The 27918-nt window shown below is 47.0% G+C and overlaps 1 protein-coding gene and 2 long non-coding RNA genes across 3 annotated transcripts in view; 1 reads left to right on the top strand and 2 right to left on the bottom strand.

The window, feature by feature from the left end:
• The window catches only part of Capn2 (calpain 2), a 53448-nt gene that overhangs the window by 10297 nt on the left and 15233 nt on the right, over positions 1–27918 (top strand). The window contains exons 3-10 of the mRNA XM_015483605.2: positions 17797–17915; positions 18521–18654; positions 19715–19883; positions 21068–21151; positions 22920–23005; positions 23959–24033; positions 24889–25049; positions 26948–27117. Coding sequence (XP_015339091.1) covers positions 17797–17915; positions 18521–18654; positions 19715–19883; positions 21068–21151; positions 22920–23005; positions 23959–24033; positions 24889–25049; positions 26948–27117 — 998 coding nt within the window. The remainder of the gene's footprint in view (positions 1–17796; positions 17916–18520; positions 18655–19714; positions 19884–21067; positions 21152–22919; positions 23006–23958; positions 24034–24888; positions 25050–26947; positions 27118–27918) is intronic.
• Positions 179–2318, bottom strand: LOC125618477. Its single transcript, XR_007349771.1, has 2 exons — positions 2057–2318; positions 179–394 (listed from the first exon to the last, which is right to left on the bottom strand). It is a non-coding gene; the product is annotated as an uncharacterized LOC125618477 (long non-coding RNA).
• On the bottom strand, positions 20630–27387 carry LOC125618476. Its single transcript, XR_007349770.1, has 3 exons — positions 27257–27387; positions 26915–27158; positions 20630–21385 (listed from the first exon to the last, which is right to left on the bottom strand). It is a non-coding gene; the product is annotated as an uncharacterized LOC125618476 (long non-coding RNA).

Below are 27918 nucleotides of genomic sequence, written 5' to 3'. Positions count from 1 at the left end.
TAATTTTAACAAGCTTAACTTCATTCTTTTAGAATAGTTTTAGATTTATTTTTAAAAAAATAAACAATGATATGTCAGTACAGAAAATTCCATGTACTCCATACCCAGCTTTCCCTGCTATTAACATTTCACATTTGTATTGCTCCCTTGCTCCAGTTGATGAACCAGTATCAATACATTACCATTCAAGTCCATACTTTTTTAGATTTCCTTAGTTGTTTTTTTTTTTTTTTTTTTTAATGTCCTTTTGCTGTCCCAGGGTCCCCTCCACTCCAGGATACCACATTACATGTCTTTGTCATGTCTCCCTGGACTCTTCTTGGTTGTGACAATTTCTCAGTCTTCTTGTTTTGATGACCTTGAGTACTGGCCAGGGACTTTGTAGGATGCCCCTCTGTTCAGATTTGGAGGTGCAGTTAAAGAAAACAAAAATGCATGTAGTTAAAAAAGAAGACTAGACCATAGGGGTTGGCTGGTTTGATGGAGAAAGTAAATCCATTGTTTTCTTTCTTAAAAATAATCATCACATTGGGCTGGGGTTGCGGCTCAGTGGTAGAGTGCTTGCCTAGCATGCATGAGGCCCTGTGTTCAATCCTCAGAACTACATAAATGTAAAATAAAGATACTGTGTCCACCTAAAACTTAAGAATAAACATTTGAAAAAAAAAATCATCATCACCAGCCCTCTGCCCTCACAACACACTCACTCCCAGCTGCAACCCCCCCCCCCACCTCCTGGGGCGGATGTAAGTGTCCCTGAGTCACCTTTTCCTCTCCTCTCTTCTGTTGTAAATTCTCTTTTGCAGCTTTTCTCCCCTGAGGCTGCCGTATCTAAGCTCACTCATGAACAGGGCAGGGATGAGCTGTTAACCCTGCTATTTTACCTGCAAGTCCCTGTCCTGTCCTGGCTGGCCCCAGCCTTGACTGTCAGATCTCACGGCAACAGCCTCATCCCAATGCCTACAGGACAGATGTGTCCTTGGCTTTGGAGTAGGGTGGTAGGACAGAGCTCCCCCATGAAATCACAGGTAACAAGAGTGTTTCCAGGCTCCTGCCTGCTCCCATAGGCCTGTGGATCAGAATGTGACTTTTCCCTAGGCTGGGTGCTCCCTCAGCTTTTCCACTAGCTGCCAGTGGCCAGGAGCCAGGCCACACCCCTGTTGTCTCATTTCTAAGAGGGTTGGATCAGATTTTCCTAAAGCTCACTACTTAGGACTTTCTGTAACTCTAAAATCTCCGACCCTCCACTCACCACCCTACACACCTGCCTCAGGCTGACTGAGGTTTGTTTATAAGCAATATTAGCTCCACTCCAAGGTCCATGGATCCTTGTTCAGCATCAGTCCCCAGCAGTATCAGCCAGAGAGAGATCCCCACCTGGGATTTCAGAAATGAAGATCTGTGTGTTCCATGATATCTGGTTGGTCCTGGCCAACAACTCTACAATGGAGCCCCAGGAGAACGTGGTCAACACTCCCTCTGGTTGGCCAGCGAGTATACAATGAGACAAGCTAGACCAGCACTGTTCAGTAGTGATTTTAGCAATGATGAAAATATCTATCTGCATTGCCCAATATGGCAGCCACTAGCCACATGTGGTTGTTGAGCAATTGAAATATGACTAATGCAACTGAGGGATTGATTTGTAATTTGTTTAATTTATATGTACATAGCCACATGTGCCCTGTGGCTGCTGCACTGGACAGCACAGCCAACAGTTGGAGCTTTGGGAGTAGGGTGGTAGAATAGAGCTCCTCTATGAAATCACAGGTAACAAGGGTGTTTCGGGCAGGGCTCCTGCCTGCCCCCCATGAGTCTGTGATCTTCCCATCCCACTCTTTGGGTTGGAAAGGTCCTTACAACAGAGCCAAGCAGGATACATATACATAGAAAACACTTGTAAACATCAGGGGCAACAGCAAGGACTTGGGTATCCAGCAGTTAGACCCTGGTCTCTTAGTTCTGCCACATACTGGCTCTGCTACTTTGATTGAACCATTATCTTTGTCAAGCCTGAGTTTTCTCATTTATAAAATGGGGTAATAATAGTGCCTACCTCAGAGGACAGTGAAGATGAAGTAATGCACATGAAGTTCAAAGTAGGAGAGACTGAGGCCAGAGGCCATTAGTGCCACATGACCTGGACTCTCTCCTCTCCTCTCCCCACACAGGCACTTGCCTCTAGTGTCCGGTGATTTTCAGCCACAAGCTCCCACGTACCCATCTGTGAAATGGAAGATGATGCTTGAGTCCTTTTCCCTTTTCCCACAAGGGGCACATCTTAAGACTACATGACTGAAAGGGGTCCTGGGAACCCAGGGGCTCTGGGGCGGCTCCTCCATCTCTCTGGGCATTGGAATACGAGTGAGAAAATCTTGGTGGGCCAACCCTCAGGTGGTTGTTTTTCTTGCATTTTTCTGTCCCTGGCCCCAGTGAGACTTTTTACCTTTAGCTCAACACTGTGAATATGAAGAAGCAAGAAAAACAGATGTTGTCCTTCTGGTTCCTCCAAGAGGTGAGGAAGGAGAGTTCCTGAAAAGTGGGATTTGGGGACAAGATCTGCAACACAGGGTAGGGTTTCCCCTTCTCCCTTCTCCCATGGCTCTGGTTGAGGGGCAGCAGGACCATAGGAAGAAAAGGGTGAACAGGCAGCCATGGTGCATGAGGATCCACCTCTCTGGGGTACTAGGACATAAATACTGTGGTATCAGCTAGTGACCATGGGAGCAATGGTCCATCAGGGTCAGAGCTGCAGGGAACAAGGGCACAAAGATGAGACTTCAACAGGTGTGTCCTCTTATTCCAGGGTGTGGCTGAGAAAGAAAGGGGACTCATCAGGCTTCCAGAGTTGCTACCAAAATCCAAAGTGGGAATGTTATGCCCCAGCATCGCTGTCTCCTTCCAGTCTTGCGTTTTAGGGCCTCCCCTCCTGCAGAAGTGGGAATGAGAGTGAAGCAAAGGGTTTGCACCTCTCTTTCTTCCAACCATGATGTAAATGACAAGTGATTAGACATGTGTGGGGAACTGTGGTTTGGGGTATTCTTCTCTGGGCTGCTGTCAGGCTGTGAAATGAGTAACAAGAGGACTGGCCCATTATGACTCATGTCACCCTGTCACCCTGCCATAGGCCTGGCACTGGGCCGGGTGTGTCTCCTCTTGAGAATCCCCTTCTGATCAGCTCCAGATGGTCCTAAGTTGGCCCTTCAAGGGTTCCTTCTCCTTCTAAAGATAAGACCCACAGCTGCCTGAGAGCAGAGATTCTCCCTTCCTGGGCTACTTAGGACCCGGAGACCTTTGTCCCTTCTCTCCTTTTCAGGCAGGGTGACAGGTCTGCTGGGGACTTAAAATACTGTTGTCTCCGAAGAGTAAAATGTAGCCAGAAGCAGTCTTCAATGTCTTGGTCTGTTTATCTTTTATCCAGCCATCAGCAAGGAAAGCAAAAAACAAAGCACAACAGAAATGAGACAAGCAAGATTGAAGCCAGGGCCCAGATTCTCAGCTTTGCACAATTGACATTTGGGGTGGGTAATTCTTCCGGGGGGAAGGGATGTCCTGTATATTGTAAGATGTTCAGCAGCATCCCTTGGCTTCTACCCACTAATGCCAGTAGCTCCTCTCAGTGTGTGACAATCAAAAATGTCTCCAGACATTGACAAATGTCCCCAGTGGAGGAAGATTGGGAATGCCCTCCGTTGGGAACCACTGGTGGAGAGGGAACAAAGAGAGAGAGATGTGGAAACATAAAGTCCCAGGGAGGTCACTGGACAGCAAAGCACAGAATGACATTTGGGAGCCTGGTGCACTGGAGTGGCCAACCGAAAAGGATCCCAATGGAATCCTTACCTGCCATCTCTCTTCGGTGGAGCATGGCCCCAGAGATGAGTAAACATTGCAGGCAGAACACTGAGCAGGCAGGGGCGGGGCAGAATCCTTGGGATATCTGAGCATGTGGGAGAGGAATGCCAAGCTTCCACAGCCCTGGGAGGATCCCAAAGGAGGAGAGGGGGCCCTCCCTACTTCCTGGAGGACTCTCTCATTTTTCCCGGCAGACCTGTCTGTCTCCTTGGTATCCTGGCCCAGGTACCCTTCCAAACCACACCTCGGGAGAGTGTGGAGCACATCTCAGGTCCAGGGTGCCCTGGGGGCTGCAGAGCAGGCGTCCTAGGCATCCTGACACAGGCATCTCAGTGTTGGCTTGATTCTCTTGCTGGCATACCTAGAGGTGAAGGCTTGCTCAGCAGAGCCATCTTCCTGCTTCTGGCATGCATCAAATTTCACACTCCAGGCACAGAGCTCAGGGACATCTTTGTACCTGTAGCTGGTATATCCCACCCCCCCATTTGAACAATGAGAGTGAGTCATTTGATCATTCTTTTTTGTGGTTCTGAAGGATGACTGGGCTGAGTGAGGTGACTCCCCCAGGGTCCCTCAGGTGGTGAAGTCAGATGAAGACATGGATGGAGTCATCTGAAAGCCCCCTCTTGCCCACATGTCTGATGTGAGGGCTGAAGGCTGGATCAACTGGGGTCTCGAGGGCCTCTGTCTCTTATGTGGTCTCTCTAGTGTTGGGGGGATGAAAGTGGCTGAACTTCACACAATGATGTATGTCTCAAGAGGGAGCCAGGAAACTGTGTCATCTTTTATAACCCAGCCCCATAAGTCACATAGCATTGCTTCTGCCAAATCCTGTTCATTAAGATAGAAGAAAAGCTCACCGGGGTTCAAGGAGAGGGAGCAGAGGTCCACCCCTTGATGGGGTGTACAAGGTTCTGGAAGAGCATGTAAGGCTAGAGATATTTTTTGCTGCCATTTTAGAAGATACCATGGTTTCTCCTCCTTTTTGCCCTTTACCAGTGGAGACCCAAGACAGCTAGGGTACCAGCCTGTCAGGGTTTGAGGGTGTTTTCAGGTCTTCCCAATGTGCCAGGTGGCCGGGGACTCTAGCTGGGCTGATTTGGCAGCCTCTGGACTCCATTCACCCATCTCTGAGACACCCAGGGGCCCTGACTGCACAGGCCAGCCTCTGCCTCTCTGCTTCCAGTCAGCCAGATTACTGGGTTCCTGGCATAGAAAAAGCTCTGGACTGGGAGCTTCAGTAAAACAAGATAAAATAACCTCTATACATAAAGATTCTTTCTGCAGCCTTCCATCCCCACATCCAACCAGTCCTTTCTGTTTTGGGTTCTCAATATGTCCCTAAACCTCCTTGTTCTCCTATTTCCCCATTATCCCAGGGCAGGCCTTAATTCTCTCCTAGATTCTTGCTGTAGGTGTCTCCCTGTCTTAAATTCATTTTGTCTTTAATTCATTGCTGCCAAAAGCTTCGTCCTCAGGTAGCTGATGGAAGTGGTAGAAGCAAATGATAAAGTAGATGAACTAAATGTAAGAGGTGATCATGCTTTGATAGGAGTCAGCTGGGATGTGGTAACCCTTACCATAAGGACATGAAAGGGGAACAGCAAGAGGTTAAGAGGGGTGTCCAAAGGATGAGTCCCCAAGGATGACTAAGGAGAGAGGTGGGGGGAGGGCCTTCGATGGCCCTGGTAAGGGAGCAGAGCGCACTTCCCCAGCAAGGAGAAAGCAAGTGCTTTCTGGAAGGAAAGGGTAAGAAGGAACCTTAGCTTAAATGCCCTCCAGGGTTAGTTCAGATTTCAAAGCTGCAGCCCTAGATGTCCACCCTAAACTCTCCAGCCTCAGCCCTCTCTACCCACCCAGCAGCCCATATTGCCTGCCTGTCCTGTCCGTGTCCCTTCCTCAAGCCTTTGGTGTCTGCATCCTTGACCGTCCGTCTCCCTGAAAATGCTTCCGCCCACCTCGTCCAGTCCCAGCTCCCCACCCCAATTCTGTAATCGAGTTTCCATGCCTGACCCCCACTGGCTCTGAGCTAGCCGCCTGCATGGGGCTGTCATGGAGGAGCGGATGAGCAGACGAGGAGCTTGAGACTAGATTGGAGGAAGAAGAGATACCCAACCTGAGTGGACAGGAGGAAGGACAGAGTCTGGCCACAGAGGAGAGAGGGAATCTTGAGTGCAGAGGCAGGTGGAGGGCTTCTGGGAGTGACACAGCTGGCACTGGCTTGGTTTCCCATCTGTATTCTCCAAGATGAGTAGCTTCTTAGGTTCAGCATGTGTGTGTGTGTGTGTGTGTGTGTGTGTGTGTGTGTGGCTGTGTCTTACTTCACCAAACACAAGCTCCCCTCTGCAGACATGGGGACTGTTACTTAACTGTGGCTGGTGAGGTTGAATCAATAGATGGCCAGACACCACCCCTGTCCTTGCAGAACTTCCATTCCACTGGGACTGTCAACAGGTCATTGTGCTCTAGTGGGACAAAGCTGTGACAAGGATGGCTGAATCAGAAGCCTAGCATGTCCTGGATTCCCTGTAGGGCCTCCCAACTCTTCTTTGCTTTCCTGTTTGGGAAGGAAAGACAGCCACAGAGGAAGGGAAAGAAGAAAACAAGTATCATCCCCCCACCCCCAGGAAAACCCACCAAGCAGCCGCAAATCTGAGTAACCCAGCCCTGTCCTGCTCCCTGCAGTGGCCCAGGTGGCCTCAGCCTGTACACAGAATTGCTTCAGGATGCGGAGGTGGGGTGCGGGGAGGGGGAGTGCAGCTCTGGAAATTTACTGACATGGCCCTGGATGAATTTCTCTTTTCAGAAGAGGGCCCTGGAGCTTAAAGAAGCCATTCATAAGAGAGCTCTGTCCTCAGGGGAGGGTCTGGGCACGCCTTGGGTTACCAGGGTCCTGTTTGTGAGCCTAGGTGCAGAGGGAAGGGGTGCTCACAGCAGAGCCCCAAGAGAGCCAGCCCAGCTGGAGACAATTAGTCCTTTCATCCAGGTAGCCTGAGTGACCCTGCAAGGAGGGGGCAGCCGTGCTGTCTTAACATCCCAAACTCTACTTAGACCTCCTTCACCAAACAAATTAGCAGGGGTAGGGGAAGTTTGGATTTGGAGGGCACTCCCTGGACGCGTCCTTGTGCAAATGTGGCTCAGGTGGTCTCAGCAGGTGCCTCAGAGTAGGCCAGAGAAAATGTCAGTAAATAGTTGTTGAATAAATGGAGAAATCAAGACTGGGATGCTCTCCTGCCTTAGACAGGAAGACAGTAATGGTTCCTTGGGAGCACCCACAACCCAGAGGCCTAGGGAGAGACTGGTGCTCATGACTGCAGACTCAAAAGGAGGGGTTGGCTCCTAAAGTCCCCTCTTGCCTTGTGTTCTGTGATGGGCAAAGCAAACAAAGGACTATAAAGCTTGCTTCACCCCAGGTGGAGAAGAACACTGGATGGAAGAAAAGGGGGAGCTCCATAGTCCCAGCGGGAGCTCTGGGTCCAAATGGGGCCACTACCCTGCAGTGGTACTTCTGGGTCTTGAATAAATATATTTGTACCCAAGATCTCATCAGGACTCATTCTGTACCTTTATTTCCTCATTTGAACCCTATCCCTTTTTTTTTCTGAAAGTTTTTAGAGGCTCAGGAAGATGAAACATATGCTCTGTCTCTCAGGGGTCCCATCCTTCCCCCCACCCTCCCTCCTCACTCCCTCCTCAGCCACACCCCTCTCCACCCCTCACTAGCCACACCCTTTTCAGTATAACACTGCCAAATGTGGCAAGGTTTGCACATAATGAAAATAAAAACAGAAAATGCTTACAAACACTATTTTAAGTACTTTATATATTTTCTCCCGTTTATTTCTCTCCTGGGGAAGGCAGATTATTAGTATTAAATTCATGTTATATATAAGGAAACTGAGTAATGTCCCCAAGTCAGAGCCAAGACTTGAACTCCATGTTCTGACTGTAGCATTTCGTAATCTTTTGGAGTAGGATGAAGAAAGAAACCTGACTCCTTCCCCTAGAAAAATGCATATATTTGCATACAGGCAAAATGTGCACAAAATACTTGGGCTTCCAGATCCGCTTTTGCATCTGATCCTAGTAACCTTCTGAGGATGTGCCCTGTCATTATCCCTCTTCCACAGCTGAGAAACACAGGTCAGAGAAATTAAGAAATATAACCAAGTTCACATAATCCTAAACAGTAGGATCAGGACCCAAATCCAGGTCTTCTGGCCACAAATCCAGTTTTCATTCCCACCCACATCTAGTCAGGCTTCCTAGGTCTAGCTCAGAGGTCTTTCCACTAAGCTCCATTCTGGTTTGGGGGGGGGGTCACCTGAAGGTCCGGAGTGGACATGGGGTGCCTGTGGGGTGCCCTTGAAGCCATTTACCCAGTGCCTAGTAATGATGGGGGCCAGCCAAAGTCCAGGAGTGAGCACATCAGCCCCACTTACTTGGAACCCTCACCGTCTAGCCTGCCTAGCACTGTCTGGCCTGGCTGTTCTGCACACCAAGTGTCCAAGGTTCTCAATCCATGATGTTAAGGACAGTCTGCCTATCTGATTGGCTCAGCACAATGCAGCAGAGAGGTGCCTAAGACAATGTGGAAAGGGCGGACTCAGCCCCGGAGAGGAAGGTACCAGGAAGGGAGATCCCAAGTGGCTTGGCGGGAAACAAAGCCAGCCACAGGGGAGGGAGAGGGCAGCCAAAGTCCTAGAACTTGAGGAACCCGGAGAGGGTGGAGTAGGGGCAGGTGTCTCCTGGTGCCCGGAGGCAAACCAGTGTCAGAGAAGATGATGGATGAAGTCAGAAGCCATAGACAGCCAGCAAGATCAGTGCTTCAGGAGAACAAGCATGAACCCAGCCCCCAGCCAGACTTGCCCTTCATGGGGATCCTGGAGATCCCAATGGGGAAGACAGGGAATCTCGGTGCTGACCTTAGCAAAAGATAAATGAGCAAGCCTGGCTTTGAGACTCTGGACCCCCTCCTCTGGGTAATTTCCTTCCAACCACACAGGTTCCGCATTCCCAGAACCTTGCCTCTCTCATCTTCTCCCTGAAACCCTGAGGTTTTAAATCTAAGGGTTCACTTTCCACAGTATTTGCAGCCCAAGTCTTATCCTGAATGTTGAGAGAGGCTTGTTTTTTTTGTTTTGTTTTGTTTTGTTTTGTTTTTGTTTGTTTTTTTCCCTGTTATAGAAACTAAGACTAGATGTTGTTGGACAGGAGGCCCCTGAATCCTGTGCTATAATAGGCAGCCCCTGCTTGACAAGCACAAGGTTGGTGGAACACTGACAGTCCTCCCAGCCCCTCAGCTCCAGGGTCTTCCAGGACAGCTCATCTGGGGTGGGGCAGTCTTAGTGAAGGAATGGCCAATTCTGTCCAGCTGCTGCCAGCACCTTGACTGGGGGACTGAGGAACCTCCAGGCAGGGTTGGCTTCTTTTAACCATGGCTACATCCAGCAGAGGCCTGCTAAAAGAGATATCACTGACACCAAACTTCCTCCCCTGGGAAGGCACAAATTCTGTCCAGTCGATGATAAATATCTACAGTGACCCTGCTCTGACCCTGCGTATGTCCAAGACACTGGACAGATGAATGCCAGCATCAGGATCCCAGGATGAAAAAATCAGACAAGAGATAGTGAGTCAGAGCTATATGGTGACGGAGGCAGAATTCCTGTTTACATGGGCCTCGTCTCATTCAAAGGGAATGCAAGGCCCAAACCAACCAAGCAACACAAAACAACCATGTAAAGAAAAGAAAAGCATCCAGTTCTAAAGAAAAGACAATTCAGAAAAAAGAGGGTGCCAGTCGAGGTAGCACATACCTGTAATCCCATTGACCTGGGAGGTTGAGACAGGAAGATCACAAGTTCAAGGTCATCCGCAGCAATTTAGCAAGACCTTGTCTCAAAAAATAAAAAAGAGTGGAGAGAGAAAACAAAAGGCATAGATACTGTCAGAAGCATCTAGGGTGGTGCAAGTGGGAATATCTGATTCTGAGCAGTTTCGCTTTCTGGGGAATCTGACAGGGTGAGCCAGATACACAATGTACCCTAAGTGATCCAGCATTTCCAGTGGACTCCATGGGGCACTGGCCATGTGAGATGTCAATAACAAGTTCCAGAGTCCAAGAAGGCATTTATTTTATGCCCTGCTCCCCTCCACCCATCTCAGGGAACGTCACTATGTGAATGTATTGAAAGAAGTCTCCATATTCCACCTGGTTAGCTTTGCCTTTCCCGAACTTATTTTGTCATAACAAAGTTTTCTCAAGGAATACCTGTTAACTTCTTTAGGAACTGATTTCTATAGAACACACTTCGGAGGGATACTGGGGTAAACCAGTTGATTGGTCATTTGTTGTCATCTCAGTATAGACCAACTATTATGGAAAACTTCTGCCAAAAAGTAATTTTCATTTTAGAATATCTAATGTTAAGCTATTCTTTTTAACTACAAGACTGATATAATCTCAATAGTCTTATCAATGGCAATAGACTAACTTTTATGATAATAAGACCATAATCTATGCATGCAGGGTACATATTGCTCTTTTATATAACAGATCATCCAAAAATAACTTCAGAGTGTACAGATTTGAGTTACCAAAGGTAACTGTGTTCCAGCATTTTTTTCTTTTTCCTTTTCCTATTTTTTTTTCATTTTTCCCCCTTTTTTTTTGTTCTTTTTGTTATACATACTGTTCTGTATCTTGCTTTGTTTCGCTTACCATCTCTTGGAGATGATTTCATTCAACAGCACCTTTGCTCTGTTTTATGGCTGCATTTCATTGTAAAGATGAGCCATAATTTATTTCAGCAGTCCCCTCTGAATGGGCATTTAGGCTGTCCCCAATCTTGCTATTACAAGCAGTGTTGCATTGCACACACCATTTCTCATGTGAGTGTGTCTGGAGGGAAGATCACTGGAGATGGCTGCTGAGCACACTGATGATATTATTAGATGGCCTTTATAAAGATTGCCCCGATCTCTGCATTCACTGATGGGTTATGAGAGTGTTTATTTCCCTGCAGCCTCCTTAGGAAATCAAAAATTTTTTTTTCCTTGCAATATTGGATATGGAACCCAGAGCCTCACATATGTTAGGCAAGGGCTCCCCGACTGAGCTACACCCCAGCCCTGAATCACACTTTTTAAATTTCCCAATCTGAAAGATTAAAAAAAAAAATGATATCTCAGTATAGTTCTATGTTACATCTCTTCTATGATGAGTAAGGATGTGTATTTGTAATTTTTTTCTTTTTCCATTAACTCTGTTTATATCTTTGCCTAGTTTTCTATTGGATGTGGCCTTTTCTTCTTTATCTGCCAGAAAATTTTACCTTTGGCCTAGGATCTGAATAACAGATATTTCTGTGTTATTTTTTTCTACTTTGACTTTGTTTATTGTGGCTTTATGATGTATTTTTTTACCTTAATGTAGTTAAATTTATTTAAATATTATTAACTTATCATTTTTAAATCTGTGGCTTCCAGATTACAATCTTTAGGTACAATCTCTACTCTGAGATTGTAATAGAATTTTCTCACTGTCTCTTCTAGGATTTTTATGGTCTTCTGTAAATATAATGTTTATATTAAATATCATCATACTAAAATATGAATCAAGTATGATATAAATAAACATGTAGATAGTAAACATATAAATAAGTTTCTAGATTTACCATATTTATAGTTTATAATATACATATAAATATATTTATAATAGATAATATTAAATACTTATATATAAATATTACTCATCAAGAATTAAGCCTGGCAGCTGCAGTTGTAGCTCAGTAGTAGCGCACTTGCATAGCTTGTGTGATTTTGATCCTCAGCACCACATAAAAAATAAATAGAGTATTATGTTAAAAAATATATATATATTTTTTTTTTTAAGTTGAGCCTTATGACAAACTGAACTATAGCTTGATTGTTTTCTGGATGGCTACTCAGTTCTAGTTTCATTTGTGAATAATTTATCTTTATTAAACTTCAGTATTTGGGACTACTTCTGGACTTTGTGTTCTGTGTTACTTACCTATCTGTAGAGTCATGTACAAGTTCTGCACTATTTTAATTACATATCTTTATATGTGTTTTAATATCTGATGGAGCTTGATTCCCTTCCCTTTTAGATTTTTTTTTCTGGTTATGCTTTATGTTTAAATTTTTCTTATAAACTTTAGAATCAGCCAAGTTAAAAAAAAACTTTTAAAAAATTCTATTCCTATTTTTATTGGGATCACATTAAATTTATAGAGTAATTTCAGAGGGAAAAGCACTTTTATGGTAATGAGTATTTGTAACAAAATATGTGGGTTTCTTTATAAAATAGGGCAAGTGATTGGCTAAGCTCCTCCAGGCAGGCTTGCTGCACCCTTGGGGTTAATTAATAAAGGTGACAGCTGACCAGCGCCTCCCAAGTAGTCAGAGAAGTTCTGAACACTCTTAAGAGACAAGCAGCTTATATCTTGAGCCTTCTATAGTCAAAGGAGGAAGCAGAGCTGAGCTCCTCTCAGAAGAGGCCTGGAACTGTGAGTTGGGAGCAGTTGTCAGGATTCTAGAACAGGGAGTGGGTTGTATATAGTGCCTCCTGGAGGAAGCTGTGACCTACAGTCAAGGAACACAACTGGCTGGATCCAAACTCAGAGAAGGAGCCAAGGAAGACATGGTCCTAACCTTACCTTCCTTGCTTGGTCTCCACTGGCTAACCTCCCCCCACCACCACCACACATACCCAGGAACTAGAGTTGCTGGGGCCCTGTGAGATCCACTGAGGAGGGCAGAATGAAGGGTGTCCAATAGACATAGAGAGGCAAGCAGAAGGTACCCACCAGGCACTCAATACCATCTGACCATGGTCCAATACTCAGGTCCCCAAGATAATTGTTTCTTCTTTGAGATAAATGGTGTAATTGGAGATCAAAAAGTTGTCAACAGGTAACCCAGCATAAACAGAGTACCTGTATAATAACTAGAAAGCCCACCAGGAGAGGAGGGTAGGGGTTTTGTTGTGCAAAATACTGTTCAGTGACAGTCCTCTGAGGTGGGCCATGATCTGGGTGGCCATCCCACCCTCCCTTCTGTCACAGTATCTTCTTGTGTGATTGAAGAGCAGAACCCAAATAAATGAGCCTGAGGAATGCCCTATCTGTTAACGTCCAGAGTCTTTTAGGGATTCATATGTGAAAACCTTTGTAGAATCTCTTTCAAGCCCCAGCCATGTGGCAACATTCCAGGAGAGGCCTCAGTCATTGAAGGCACTCTCTGAGGCTTTCCTGGAGCTAAAACCAGCTGGAGCCATAAGCGGTTTATGAAGTATTTGAGTTAATCCAGTTATCAGGCCCCTCCCAAACTAGCTAGCCTTGTTCTGTCCAACCCAGATGTAACTGCTCCAAACAGGCTCTGCTATGTGGAGATTCCCTGGACTTCAACTAGGGTCCCTCTCCAGGGCCAAGTTGCCACAGGATTATTCAGAATAGAAGTGTTTCCATAAATTATTTTAGAGAACCCTCAGCAGGGAAGGCCAGTGTGAGGCCCTAAGCTGATGAGGTCATATAACAGGTGTGGCTGCAGGGAGAAACCTGGTAGATATGGGCCATCCAGGTGGAGTGAGCAGGAGGCCAGTGAGAGAAAAAACACTATGCAGATGCTGAAACATAATCAGGTCACCTCTCAAGGACAAAAGTCCCTAGACACTGTCCTTTGAATTAGGTGAATTCAGAATTGACACCAGCCTCTTTGCAAAGTAAACCATGCGGGTTATACATTAAACACTTCTAATGCTCAGGCCAACATAACAGGCACTCATTAACTGAAGCCTTGGGGTGAGCCACTCAACCCCCTTAAACCCCAGTTTCCTCAATTATGAAACAGAGGATAAAATTACCTATCCTGGACTGTTTGGTGACAATGAAATGAGATGATCATGTTGTAATACATGAGAAGCCTTTAGCCCAAGGCCTGGTGCAGAGTAAACCTTTGTGAATGTAAACTGTTGTCATCACTATGCAGATCTTGCAACTGAGGAAGCTCCTATGAGCAGATATTCAAAGAAATCAAAGGAATCCACTAGGTAATGAGCTTTTCAACTTCAAAGTGTTTTGCTTTGATTGGGCAAGGGAATGAGCTAGCTAAAGAATCAAGCATAAAATAGGATTGAATGCCTCCCCCTTATTAGAAGTCAAGATGTAGTTCTTGTGGGCCTCTGTGCCTCCCTTAACTCCAGAGTGTGGAAAATAGATGAAAAACTTTTTGAAATTTTGACTAAAATGCATGTAACTTGTTTCCTCTGGCCTTTGCTGTGATCTTAATGCCATTGTCTCAGCTGTGCAATGACAAATTGTCATGTTTGGGTGAATTACATTGTATTGAATAGGTGACATGTTTTACTAGTTAATGAACCAAGAGTATTGGGCTATTAAAGTATAGGACTTAAGGAAGCTTCTAATATGTGACCCTTAGTTTTAAATTTGAATTAACAGTTGGTTATTAATATTGGATTTCTTAAGTTACAGGAATCAGGTACTATTAACCAAAAGAAATTGCTAGCCAGGATCATTCTTAAACAAAATCCAAGATTCTGGTTTAGAGTTTTTACATGCAAGACCCTGCAATTATCTAATCTATAGACTTCCTAAATGTAAGTTTCTTCATCTTGAAAAGGGGATTATGATAATGATAATAATCTCCCAAGATTCATGTGAAGGTCAAAATGTGTAAGATGTTCTTTGTCAACTTTAAAATATACAAAATATTAGTGATTTGTTGGTTTTTTAATGTTTGCTAGTGGAAAGACAAGAAGTGAAGAGATCCAGGTACTGATCCTGGCTCTGCCCCTTCCAGGATATGTGACCTCAAGCAGGTAACTTAATCTAGAAATCCAGTTTCATCCCCTAGAAAACATTCTAGGATGAGAAGGATGGGAATCCTTTAGGAGGAGACAAATTAGCAAGGGATGAGGGAGAGAGACCTAACTCCCAGCAGGGTTGGCAGGAGAGATACTTCTGGGACATGAAGAAAGAAAACTGAAAGCCACAAAGCATGGCCACTGGTTTCCAGGATGTGACAAGAATACATCTGAAGTTCTGGTGTTAAGCAGTTTATCTGATAGGGGCATAGAACTAATCTGAGCCCTGGCCTAAATCTCTCTCTCTCTCTCTCTCTCTCTCTCTCTCTCTCTCTCTCTCTCTCACACACACACACACACACACACACACACACACACNTGTCACTGTGAAGAGTGAAGTTTGTTGAATGTGTATGCTCATGAAAGACAGAACCAGGTATTAGTGATAAAGTTCTGCCTACAATAAATTTTGTCTGTCATGTTTTCTGTTATATGATCCCCATCAAGTTCTCTTCCAAAAAAAAAAAAAAATCCCAGTTGATTTGATTCTGAAACAACACATCTGTGGATTGGCATTTGTAATTAACTGTTCTCTCTCTCTCTCTCTCTCTCTCTCTCTCTCTCTCTCTCTCTCTCACACACACACACACACACACACACACACACACAAACACATAGTGCCACTACTGAAGCCAATCCTTCATGCATCCAGTCAGTCATATCCCTTGAATAGCAGCACAGTCAGCCATGACCAGTGAGATTGCAAAAGCAAGTGACCATCCCACAGACATGATTGTGTGTGTTGCCATACATGCGTGATGCAAAAGCATTGATTCCTGGGACCAAGGGGAATAGAACAAAAGGACATTGGTCCATCCATGGCTGGACTCAGACGGACCCAGGCAGCTCCTAGGAGGATGCTCATGGATTTAATAGGAAATTACACAGGAACTGGGGGAATAACTGGTCCAGGACTCCTGTTACCAGAATCCCTATGCTTGGTCCCATTTTACCCTCAAGCCTTTTCCCTCTGTGTGTTCCAGATAGATTCAAATCTAAGCAGTTTGCAAGATTCCTAGAAAATTCAAATACGCTCAATGAAAATGAAAATAACAGTCAACAGATATCTTCAGATTCCCAAGGAAGGACTAATGTCATGAAAAGATTCCATGGTAGAGGAAGAGGAATAAACTGACCAAAAGGGGGTAGGGTCTCATGGCCCTAGAAATGACTGGCACGTGATGAACTGGTCCTTGGAGATGAAGAGTTTGATAAGGTTGGAGTGGAAGAGCATTGGATGCTTAGAAAAGGCCTAAAGGTCATCTGTCTACTTGATCACTGTGTCCGTACAAGGCACAACTGTGAAATTAGGCAAGAAAAGCCCCTCCAGGTAGATTTCCATCACTACCAATCAGGGACTCCTCAAGTGCTTACTCCTAGCTGGAGCTTAAAATAGTCACTGCTAAATTTCTCCCTAGGCTTCATATCCTCAACATGTCAGAGCGCTTTTAGTTTTGTTTACATAAAGGTCTCACTGACCTAAAAGTTTGCTTCTTAGATCTTCCAGCCCTTAAAACTATACCTTTTAAACTTTTATTTGTAGCTGTTTAAATTGCAATGCACATAAACTCTCTAAGGCTTGTGATACTCAGCTTTAACATGGAGGTAGAAATAATAGTGTCCTCAGAACTGTTGTGAGGAATAAATGGATAATGAACCTGAAGGTCCTAGAACACTGACCGGAACATAGGAAGGGCTCAATACAAAATGGTGTTTGCCCAAGGTCTCCTAGCAGTAGAGAAGCAGGAACTTGTAGCCCTGCATACCAGATGAGGAAACTGAGAAACTATCGGTTCACATAACTGAAAAGTCCAAGGCAGTCTGACTTCAGGTATAGCTTGATTCGGGGATTCAAGTGGTTTTCCGGGACCTGCTGTCTCTCTCTCTCCATCTCTCAGCTCCTGTTCTGCACTGGCCTCCTATGCAGACAGGCTGCTCCCCACCACAGAAGTAGCTTCAACAGCAGCATAATGTACATCTTCAAAGATTCAATGAAGAAAAAGTCACCTGCCCAGTCTCCCGGAAGCCCCAGGAAACTCTCCTGGCACATCATCTGCTCTGGCTGGGTCACAGCACATTCCTGACCCATCCACTGAAGCCAGGCAAATGTGCTGCATAGATTGCCTCAGGTCTCCTCTGGAATTGGGAACAGAGTTAGTGCTACCAAAACCTTGCAGATTGAAAAGGTAGGGAGGACAGGCTCTCAGGGTTACCAGGAGGGCAGCAAACAGTTGCTCAATGGAAAAGTACAGGTGAACCCACAGCCCTGCACCACCCACCTAATTTAAAGAGGATTTGTTTGACTTCCTTTGGTTATTGACGACTTAGGGAGGAACACGTCTCCATGTGCCATGGATCTGTCATATCCAGACCACAAAGAGTTATATACAGTCTATCTACACATCAATAGGATGGTCTAGTTCAGGAGCCTTGAGTGTACTAAGGAGTCAACCAGAAGTCAAAAAATTCAGTAAACTTCACTAACATTTCTAATAAACCTATCAACAAAAATAGATCGAACAATGAATTAAATTCATTTGAGGCTATTTCCTATAATTGTCATGGAAAATTTTAGGCAAGGGCATGTTCTCTTGCCTTGTCTCCGAACCCTCCTCCCAGGAGACATGCAACATTTGACCCTTTCCCATCTGTCAACACACTCTCACTCAAACTCCCCTTCAAAGCCTGTTTTTGCAGAAACCTCTTACTGCCAAGTTCTTTTCATTCACTCCACATAGTCATGGCACAGAGCTGGGTTCCCAGGACAGGGGAGCCATTACAGGATTCCGAGTCTTTGGGGGAATGAATTTTCCCCTCCCCACCCAATGCCAACCCAATAGTATCTCACCCTCAGCATTTCCCTCAAATTAGTACTCAAACCCTCAGACCTTAGATAAGGACTGTCTGAAATATCATTCCCTCTATTTGCAGGTCATCTTAGGCTTCAAACCCCCAGAGGTGGGGACCAGATTTTTAACCTCTTCCAGGTACTGAGATGCCTCTATTAAGATCTCCTTGCACTGTGTTCTCAGGTGACTGCTGGCTGCTGGCTGCCATCGCCTCCCTTACCTTGAATGAAGAAATCCTGGCTCGAGTCGTCCCCCTAGACCAGAGCTTCCAGGAGAACTATGCAGGGATCTTCCGCTTCCAGGTCAGTTCATGATGGGCTTAGGCTTCTTTTTACCAAGTCCCAGTGCTTGTCACGATCCCTTAGCTTGGCTGGATTCTCCTGTCCATCACGTTAGCAGACTCCAAAGACCAGCACTGCTTTACAGAGGTGACAGTGAGCAGGAAGCTCCCAACCTGCTCATGACATGGGACCCTTCCAGGATGACCATGGCTGGGGGATGGGGGCGGGGGCAGCAGGCAGAGCTCCAAAAACTTTACAAGGAGGTGTACATCAGGGCATACAGGAAGTAGTTCCCAAATTTTAAAAAATATAAATTTATTATCTGAGCTTGAGATAAAATGTCAAAGTTATTTCCCTTTTATATTGATTAATGAGAAATACTATTTTTAAAGAGATGGGTGTGGATTTGGAGGGATGGACAAGCCCATCAGTCCTTGCTTACTTCATGAGGACTTCCCTGCAGTAGGAAATGAAAGGGGCATCTCCTACTGGGATTGGCTGTGGAGCCTACAGCAAGGGACCGGGCAGCAGGAAGCCAGATGCAACTGAGCTTAGGGATCCCAGTGCTGCCACCAGCTCCTCCTTCAGCCCACCCCACACCTCTCCCTCCCTCCCCTTGTCTGCAGTTCTGGCAGTATGGTGAGTGGGTGGAGGTGGTAGTGGACGACAGGCTGCCCACCAAGGATGGAGAGCTGCTCTTTGTGCATTCAGCTGAGGGGAGTGAGTTCTGGAGCGCCCTGCTGGAGAAAGCCTATGCCAAGTAAGTGACCATGCCCTCTCCCAAAACCCTGTGGCCTGTCCCTATTGCCCTCCAAAACACAGGAGCTATTTAGGATTGTTTTGAGTAGATGTTCTCTTCTATAAAAAGGACTCCTTTGGCCCAAATTGGGTTCTAAATTCAAGGAGATAATGAACACACAGGGTGCTAGGCCACGTGGTAAAATGACAAATGATAGCTGTTGCCATTTTTAACCAAATGCACAGAAACAAGTCATGATGCTGAGTGTGCTGGTCTTGAGAAGGAACTTTGTTTCCTTGACAGATTCTATTACATATTTGTCAACTAAAAATAGCAGGTTTTGCCAGTAGGCAAAACTACCTTTGCAAAAGTAGGAAAATTGTGGAAATTTGCCCAGACTAGTGGTGTGGCTGATTTGAAGTGGTTTTCCATACTCCTCCCAGCTGCTTCCCATCCAGCTTGCCCAAAGTCAAGTTTGACCGGTACTCAGCCCTCCCCAAAAGGGCCTCAGCATGGCTATACTGCACAGGCTGAAGAGAGCAAGTAGATCTCTGTTCCTTTCAGCCTCATGCTGGGAAAGAGGGGGCTGGGTTCTGCTGATGGAACCTGAGTCTGAGCAATGCTTCTAAGTCCCAGAGCTTAAGTACTGGAGTTAGAGAAGCCACCAGACTCCAGCATGGGTAGTCAGGAGCAATAAGCCCACACAGACCCACTGCCTGTTTCTCCAGGAAGATGCTTTCATTATTGAATTGTTGTCATTTTTAAGCTCTAAATGCCAAACAGCCCATTAGCAGACCTCCCCTTTCCCTTCAAGATACAGAAAGAATCAATATGGGAGGCTGGATCAGATCATCAGTAAGGTCCTGCCAACTCGGGTTCTGTGAGATTTTCAAAATACTTCACAAAGTACCAGTACTGACTGTGGAGATGGTAGCTGGACACTGATGTTGGAGACGAAACCAAGAAGAATGAGAGCAGAGGGTCCCATGAGCATCAAACAAATGTGGGAGGGGGTCATGTCAGAGTACAAGTGGGGTGGCATTCTGAGGGATGAGGGATAGCGTCTCTTCCCTTCCTGTAGGATCAACGGGTGCTATGAAGCGCTCTCGGGAGGTGCCACCACCGAGGGCTTTGAGGACTTCACAGGAGGCATTGCTGAATGGTATGAGTTAAAGAAGGCCCCTCCCAACCTGTTCAAGATCATCCAGAAGGCTCTGCAGAAGGGTTCCCTCCTTGGATGCTCTATTGATGTAAGTTTAGTCCTCCTTCCCTAAACTCATTCCCGAGTCTGCTCTGGCTGAAGAGAGGTCCCAACAGTGCCCAAGAAAACCCACTGCCCCATACAACATTAATGTATCCCTGTCTACCATGTTTCTCATCATCCAGGAAGACAGGGGTTGCTAGCAACAGCCAGACTTTCTGATGTGCAGTTGATGGAGTGATGGTGCCTCCAGCCCTTACCTCCCCAGCCCACTTCCCTTTCTCACCCTGCTCTTCATTTCACTTTCTCACCTCCATCCCCAAACCACAGGGTCCCTGAGAGCTTCCTGCCCTCTCTGGTCCTAATACCTGTCCCCATCCACAGAAGGCTGCACCCAGAGCCCAAAAGCCTTCCTTCTCTCTGCTCCAGGGCTGATGGTACTGTAGGAAGACTTCAGAGGGCACAGGAAAGAACTGTTTCCTCTTAATAGCCTTGCTGGCAAACCTCACCAGTGGATGGGGAGGTGGGTGGATGTGCTGTCCCCAGGAGAATCCAGACAAAAGCTGTGCCCAACACCCAAGCCCTGTCCCATTGGAGATCCTGGTCCCCTCTATGGATGCAGATAAGAAGCCCTGACTCTTGGCACCAAAATCTGTCAGACCCCAAAATACCCTCTCTGTTCTCAGTCTTTCTTCCTATTAACCAAGACAAAATTAACAACCTTCATCAGAATAGATGGGAAAGGAATTACCTCAAGGACTTTTTAATACAAGAGAAGTGAATTTGAACACAGGAGAGAAAAAACCGCCATGGTATTTAAACCATGTAGTTGGGCTGGGCTAGATCTGGGAGCATGGGGGATCAAAGCATCTGGGTCAGCGATGCTGGCTGACCTGAGCCATGATGCCACCACAGGCCCTCTCTCCAGGGTGGCCCTTTTGCGCCCTCCTCAGTTTACAGAAATCTGTGAATGCACCATTCACACGTGAATGCACGCGCTCGCCCTCACAGATGGTCGCAGGCCGCCTTCTCTGATAGTTCCTGGCGATTCCGCATCTGAAGGTGGCGGGGCGGGGGGGGCGGTCCTCCAGATGTGGGATAGCGGAGCTCTGCGCCTCCTCCCTTGGCCTCTGTCCCTGTTGTCATAGGTTTCGGGCCGGTAGTATAGAACAGTGGGGAGAGATGAAAGGAGGCAGCACGGGTGCAGCGGCAGCTGATTGTCGGTGTTTGCAGATCACCAGCGCCGCGGATTCCGAGGCCATCACGTATCAGAAGCTCGTGAAGGGACACGCGTACTCTGTCACCGGAGCCGAAGAGGTAACGTCCTGCGCCGAGGGGCAAGGCGCCTGTACTCCCTACTCAGTGGCCACAGGTGCATTTTGGCCAGTGGTTCCCTTGGGTGGGGCCCCCGCGTTCGCACAGGCCTGGTATTCTCGAAGTTCAGTCGGGACAAGGATATTCCCTGACCCCGCCCTTGCCAGCGACGTGCCATGCTGCCCCCTGCTGGCCGCTGCTCCACTCATTCTTCCTTTACTTCGTGAGAACCTCATTCTCCAGGCCAGTGTAGAAAACAAAGAAAGAAAGAAAGATGCAAACAAAAAACCAGCACTTTGCATCCGTAGAGTGTTTTATACCCTTTTAAACGCTCTCACATTTGTTCAACAACACTGCTGTCCAAGTTCAAGCGAGACTCTGCCTCCTGCCAACTGCATGACCTGGGCAAATTACTTGAACTCCGTCTTTTCTTCAATGGAAATGGAAATAATAATAATACCCACTGGAAGATGGTGGTGGTGATTCAAATTAATATATGTAAAGTGCTAAGACAGTGCCTGACACACTATATAAGTGGCTGTCCTTGCTGTTCATACTATTGTTACTATAAACACAACTGAGCCACCCAAGTTCACTGTTAATGACCTGACCCAAGGTCTTGTGCATGTTCAGTAATCTTTAACTTCTCTTTCTTTCTTTCTTTCGTCTTCCTTTCTTTCTTTTCCTTTATCTCTTCCCTTTCCTCTCCTCTCTTCCTCCCTTCTTTTCCTAGCACTGGGGATTAAACCCAGGGTCTTGCACCAAGCACACAGCTCATGAACTACACCTCCAGCCCCCTAAATTTGATTTTTTTTTAACTTCCCTCCATCTTTAATGTGTTGAAATTTTTCAAGTCTACAGAAAAGTTGAAGGAATGGTATAATAAACATCCAAACTTTACGCCCCTAGACTCAACAATCACTAGCGTTTTGGCCACATCTGTTTTCTCAATGTGTGTGGACTTTTTTTTTCCTGAGCCAGTTGCAAGAAACTTGCAGAGGTCATGACCCTTTACTTACAAATACTTCAGCCTTTATCTCCTATTAATAAGGAATCCTCTTACATGAGCCCACTACTGACATGACCAAGAAATTAAACATTAATTCAATAACATCATCTAATATATTAGATGATTAGATTAGTTACACTTTTCCCAGTTGCCCAAAATGCCCTAAAAATTTCTAGTAAAAAATTCCCCACCACAGCCCGGATCCAGGACTCGATCAAGAGTCACACACTAGCTGTCTCACCTGTAGTCCCAACTACATAGGAGGCTGAGGCACATGGATTGCTTAAACCCAGGAGTTTGAGGGCAGTCTGGGCAACATTGTGAGCCTCTGTCTCAAAACAAAGCAAAAAGATTCACATGCTGCGTCTGCTTGTTTCCCTCCATGTTCTTTCTCAATAAGTGTTAAAGTTTCTTTGAACACCTGTGAGAAAAGTGCATCCTTTTCCAGTTGGCTAAACAGGTTTTGCTGGAATGTGCCAACCCAGACCCTAGAACAAGTGTGTTTGTGCCTCAGGTTGACAACAAAAATTAAAGGGCCCCATTCTCCAAGAGCAGGATTCTGGAGCTTTAATTTCCATTTTCTAAATCTGGAGAGCATGAGGGACCTGGGGGTCAACACCTTCTACCTTTGATGATCCTCCCTCACAAACAACCTCCTTGGCTCAGGCCAAGAGCCTGAGGGTCTGTAGGAGCTTTGGGTCTGCATCCCTCCAGGCCTGGCTGGCACTCAACCTTTCCTTCCTCTCTCATCTGATCCTTCAGGTTGAAAGTGCGGGAAGCCTACAGAAACTGATCCGAATCCGAAATCCTTGGGGAGAAGTGGAGTGGACCGGGAAGTGGAATGACAAGTGAGGAGGTGTAGGGTTGGGGGTTCTGGGGGGGTGCGCATCCTGCTAGGAGGCCCTGCTGAGACACGGAGATTTGAAGGCCCTGTGCACTGCGCTGGGAAATAGGCTCAAGGAGCACGGGCCACATTAAGAAGGCAGGGCCTGTGCACAGATGCCCTTTGAAGAGTGACTATACCAGGACACTGTCCCCAGCAGCCTGGGTGCCTTTCTCCAGGCCAAGGGCTCCTGTGATGCTAATTCTTTCACAATGTGGCTAATTCCTACCCTCACTCAAATTCACCCTACTATTGGGCCTTCAGGGGGGAAAGAAAGCACATCTCGTTCTACTGGTCCTTCTATTCCAAGGACTTGAACTTTGTGCTGAGACCATAGAGACAACCCTCTGTTAATCTCCAGGGCTTCCTGGAAGGCCTCTTAGACGTTCAACTATGTGAAGTAAATGCTCAGTTGAGCCTCTCTCCCAGTTCTCCCTGCTCCTCCCCAGCCTGGCACCTCCAGTTCTTCCTCCTTTTCTCCAACTTGCCCCAGGCAACCTTGACCTTGGCAGAGAGACACCTGCCAAGAATTCCTTCCAGATCATCTGCAGAGGCTGAAATGAGGAGCTCCTTGTTGGTTTTTCAGTTGCCCCTAGAAGAGCTACCAGGCCCATCTCAGTTTGGGCAGCCAGGGCCCCTTCCCTACCTTCTGATGGGCTGTGTTCGTTTCCAGACTCCTCCTCACCCCATCTTCCAGAACAACTCCCCCTGCTTCCTTCTTTATACCTGCACTGGGTTCTCCACTCCCCTGAGAGCTTTATCAGTACTCAGGTGTGTCTGAGCCAGGTGGGGGCTACTTCCTCCCTTCCTGAGGTCTGGGTGAAAGTGGGTGTCCCTGCTCCTCAACCTGGGAGCCGTGGGGAGAAGTCCTTGTCATACATCTGTTCCTCAGGTCTCTCCCATTGCTTTGTTTTCCAGCTGCCCAAACTGGAACACTGTAGACCCAGAGGTGAGGGAAAGGCTCACCAGACAGCATGAGGATGGGGAGTTCTGGTAAGATCAGTAGAAGTTTTGGGGAAAGAGTTCATCACTGGAAAATGCCAAGGGCACACAACACAGGATCCTAATTTTGTTCTTTTAAATGAATTATAAAACCCTGAGCAAAAAACATATGAGGTGGCATATGCCTGTAATCCCAGTGGTTCGGGAGGCTGTGGCAGGACACAAGTTCAAAGCCAGCCTCAGCAATTTAGCAGGGCCCTAAGCAACTCAGTGAGACCCTGTCTCTAAATAAAATACTAAAAGGGCTGGGGATGTGGCTCAGTGGTTGAGTGCCCCTGGGTTTAAAAAAAAAAACAACTTCTTCACCCTCTTCAATTGATCCATCTTTATGGTGGGATTTACAAGCTGAGCAGCTTCTCAGAGAAGACTGAGAGAGCCATTCCTTTAGTCATGTTCGGACCCCAAGAGAGAAAAGGGAGAGATGGGGCCTTTCTCTCCACCAGTTTCTGGAGATTCATCCAGTACCTGGTCCCTCAGTAATAGCAACGACCTGCAGGCTGTGTGTCTACGCCACTCTGAGGACCACTTATCATTGTAGACAACTTTCAGTTTACCAGAAGTGCCTGTGTGTTGTCTCATTTGCTATTGATGACTCCCATGTGTACCGAGGAGAGTTCTGAACTTCAGAGAGGTGAAGTGACTTGCTCAGAGTGACCCAGCTGTAACCTGGCAGTGCCAGAACTAGAGTTGGGACTTCTGATTCTGGACATGGTGTCTACTATTCAGCCCCCAGGTGCTTCTCTGCCTGTCCTTGACTGGCTGCAAGTCTGACCTTGGCATAAGGTCAAGGCTAATGACGAATATGTCCTCCTGTAACCCTGAATGCCCGTATCTCTGCTTTTCCAGGATGTCTCTCAGCGACTTCCTGAGGCACTATTCCCGCCTGGAGATCTGCAACCTGACCCCCGACACCCTCACCAGTGATTCCTACAAGAAGTGGAAACTCACCAAGATGGATGGGAACTGGAGGCGGGGCTCCACTGCAGGAGGCTGCAGGAATTACCCAAGTAAGGGCTGCTGCCACAAGAGGCCACCAGAGGCCCAGGCACCCCTCACCCTCCCTGATAGATGTACTTCTACCCAGCCTCGCAGCCTGGGGGAGGCAGCTCCTTCTCACTGGGACCCTCAGTCTCAACACCTTTCTGTGTTTTCTCAGTGCCATGACCTCCTGCACTCATTGGCCTCCAAAAAGACTAGCTGTTTCCTTGAAGTCCCCTCCAGGCCTAGATTCACGGTACCTGGACATTCTGCCAGGCCTACAACAGCAGTGTTGAATCCCACGTCACCCATATGAGTAACTTTATCAACCCTAAGCCCAAATAGCTGAGTCCTGAAAGGGAACCTCACCCACTAGGACTCCTGCACATCAGGCCCTTGCTGCCCATGGCCTGCTAATATGCCCAGTTCACTCTGCAAATGCTGATTGGGCCCTACTCAGATGGGATGAGGATTTCTCCTCTGGTCCAGACTTTGTCAATCCAATCCCCTCTTCTGCTTTGATGGTTCCATCCCTACTCTCCAACCTCCTTAGAAACTGTCCTTATCCTGATCCTGATGACATAGGCCAATTATGGAGCATATATTGGGTGCTAGGAACTGTCCTAATGTGCTTTATATATATATTATTTCACTTTCTTTATTATTATTTCTATATTATTTCACTTTCTTTTTTCTTTTTTTTTTATATATATTATTTCATCTTTCTTTAGAACTTCTTGGTTATCTCTATCTTTAAGGTGAAGTTTCTGAGACTCAGAGAGGTGAAATGACTTTCCCCAAGCCACACAGCTTGCTGGAATTTGAACCTAGGCATTCTGACTATGGGGTCACTCTTTAAGTACTCTGGTAGCAGGTGGTGGTCATATATTGATTCTCTGTTACAAATGAGGAAACTGAGGCTCTTACATGGTATGCCAGGCTCATAGAGCAAGTAATAAGATTGGGATTAGCTGACCAGTATCTCCAGATCACATATGCAGTCACCAAGTGTCAGTCCCAAGTGCCACCACCTGGAAGGCCCCTTGCCATCCACAAAAATACTTCCCCTACCTACTAGATCAGGGATTGGCAAACACTTTCCAAAGGACCAAACAGTAAACACTTTGGCTGTGTCAGTCAGTCGTTGTCTACAGTACTTACTTAATTTTACTGTGGTAGCCCCAAGACAGCCACGCTTCAGTGAATGGACATGAATGTGTGCCAATAAAACTTAAATTGCAAAACTAAGCAGCAGCCTGTGCACAAGACCATGCCTTTAATTCCATCATTAGAATTGTACCCATTAGGTATGGGAAGGTAATCAACATAATTACCCTTGGAACATGAATAATTCTCAGATCCTTCTTGTGAATGGATTTTGGAAATGAAGAGGTTAGAGATACCACTGGGGTGGGCCAGGGGATAGGCCAAAGTCAAGGAACAGAAACTGAAACTGTGCACAGGTGTCCCAGGCCTCTGAGTTCACTGAGAGGTAAGGTGTGTTAGCAAGAATGTAAAGAAAAGACATGGGAGTCCCCTCAACCAGCCCCAAGGAATGTTCTAGGATCTCTCCCTCAGAGCTCTGTGTGGGAAAGTAACCACTAGGGGGAGCTACAGCTCTAACCACCCTCCCTTCTAGGGTGACAAAAATTCCCAAGAGGTAACCCTAGGGCAAGAGAGAAGTACAAGGGGGAGGTCCTAATTTAGGTCCAGCTAAGATCTAGGCAAGTGCAGACCACCCTCTCATGGAAGCCCACCTCTACCTGTCCCCACCCCGCCACCCTGCCCAGGCTCCACCCTGGTTCCTCTGCTTCTTCCAGCTCCCATCTCTTCCATCTCTCTCCCAGCAACCCCAGCCCCTGCGCATACCTGCTCCCCTAACCCCCAGGCACACCTGCTCAAGGCCGGGCTCCCCTCTCTGTTGCAGACACTTTCTGGATGAACCCTCAGTATCTGATCAAGCTGGAGGAGGAGGATGAGGATGAGGAGGATGGGGAGAGCGGCTGTACCTTCCTGGTGGGCCTCATCCAGAAGCATCGGCGTCGGCAGAGGAAGATGGGCGAGGACATGCACACCATTGGCTTTGGCATCTACGAGGTGCGGACAATTTCCCTTTCCTTCTCCCTTGGCATGGACAGCTGATCCCAGAGGCAGTGCTGGGGAAGGGACAGTGAACAGGGATCTTAGTCAAGCAAAAACAAAGCCAGAGGCCCAGCCAGACTTAGAAGCAACTCACACAAGAAAATCCCTACTGGTGGTCTGCGTCACAGGGGCTTCCCAGCCCTTCTCTGGAGCCCCATAGCCAGTCTTCTAGGAGTTCTCCATGTCCCTCCTCACATCCCCCAGCCTCATGTTCTGGTTGGTCCACCAAGTTCCAGAGAACAGAGGAGACTTGAACTGAGAACCGAATATTCTGGGTCACATCAAGAAACATTGTGAGGGCTGGACTGAGCCAACAGGTCCAGCTGGTCAAAGCCCAGCAGAGTTCTTGGCTTGGACTGTGGAGGTCTCAGGACAGGAGAACAAATGGTCATTATACTCCCCAGGGCCATGCTGGCTGGAGCCCTGCTCCCCACGACACCCACAGGTCCTTCTTTCATTCTCAGCCAAGCTGAAGAAAAGCCCCACTCAGACGCAGCCAGGGGGCAGCCTCTTCACTGCCGCTCCCCTTCAGGCTGAGGGCCTATCCCGGAGTGGGGGTAGGGAGAACAGAGCCAACCTGGGGCCCCCGTCCCTGCAACCACTCCCCACCCCCTCCCCCACCCTCAACACCCCCGTACCCCCACTTCTCCTCAGCACAGAGGGCTTTTCACAGCCTCGGGGGAGCAGGGAAGGCTTTAGGGCAGCATTTTGGTTTGCTGAGTGGAACCCAGTGATGCTGGATCAGCTCCTCCTGGC

Source organism: Marmota marmota, unplaced genomic scaffold (genome assembly GCF_001458135.2).
Source record: "Marmota marmota marmota unplaced genomic scaffold, marMar, whole genome shotgun sequence".
Taxonomy (NCBI): Eukaryota; Metazoa; Chordata; class Mammalia; order Rodentia; family Sciuridae; genus Marmota; species Marmota marmota.
This window is presented reverse-complemented; position numbering and strand designations above follow the sequence as displayed.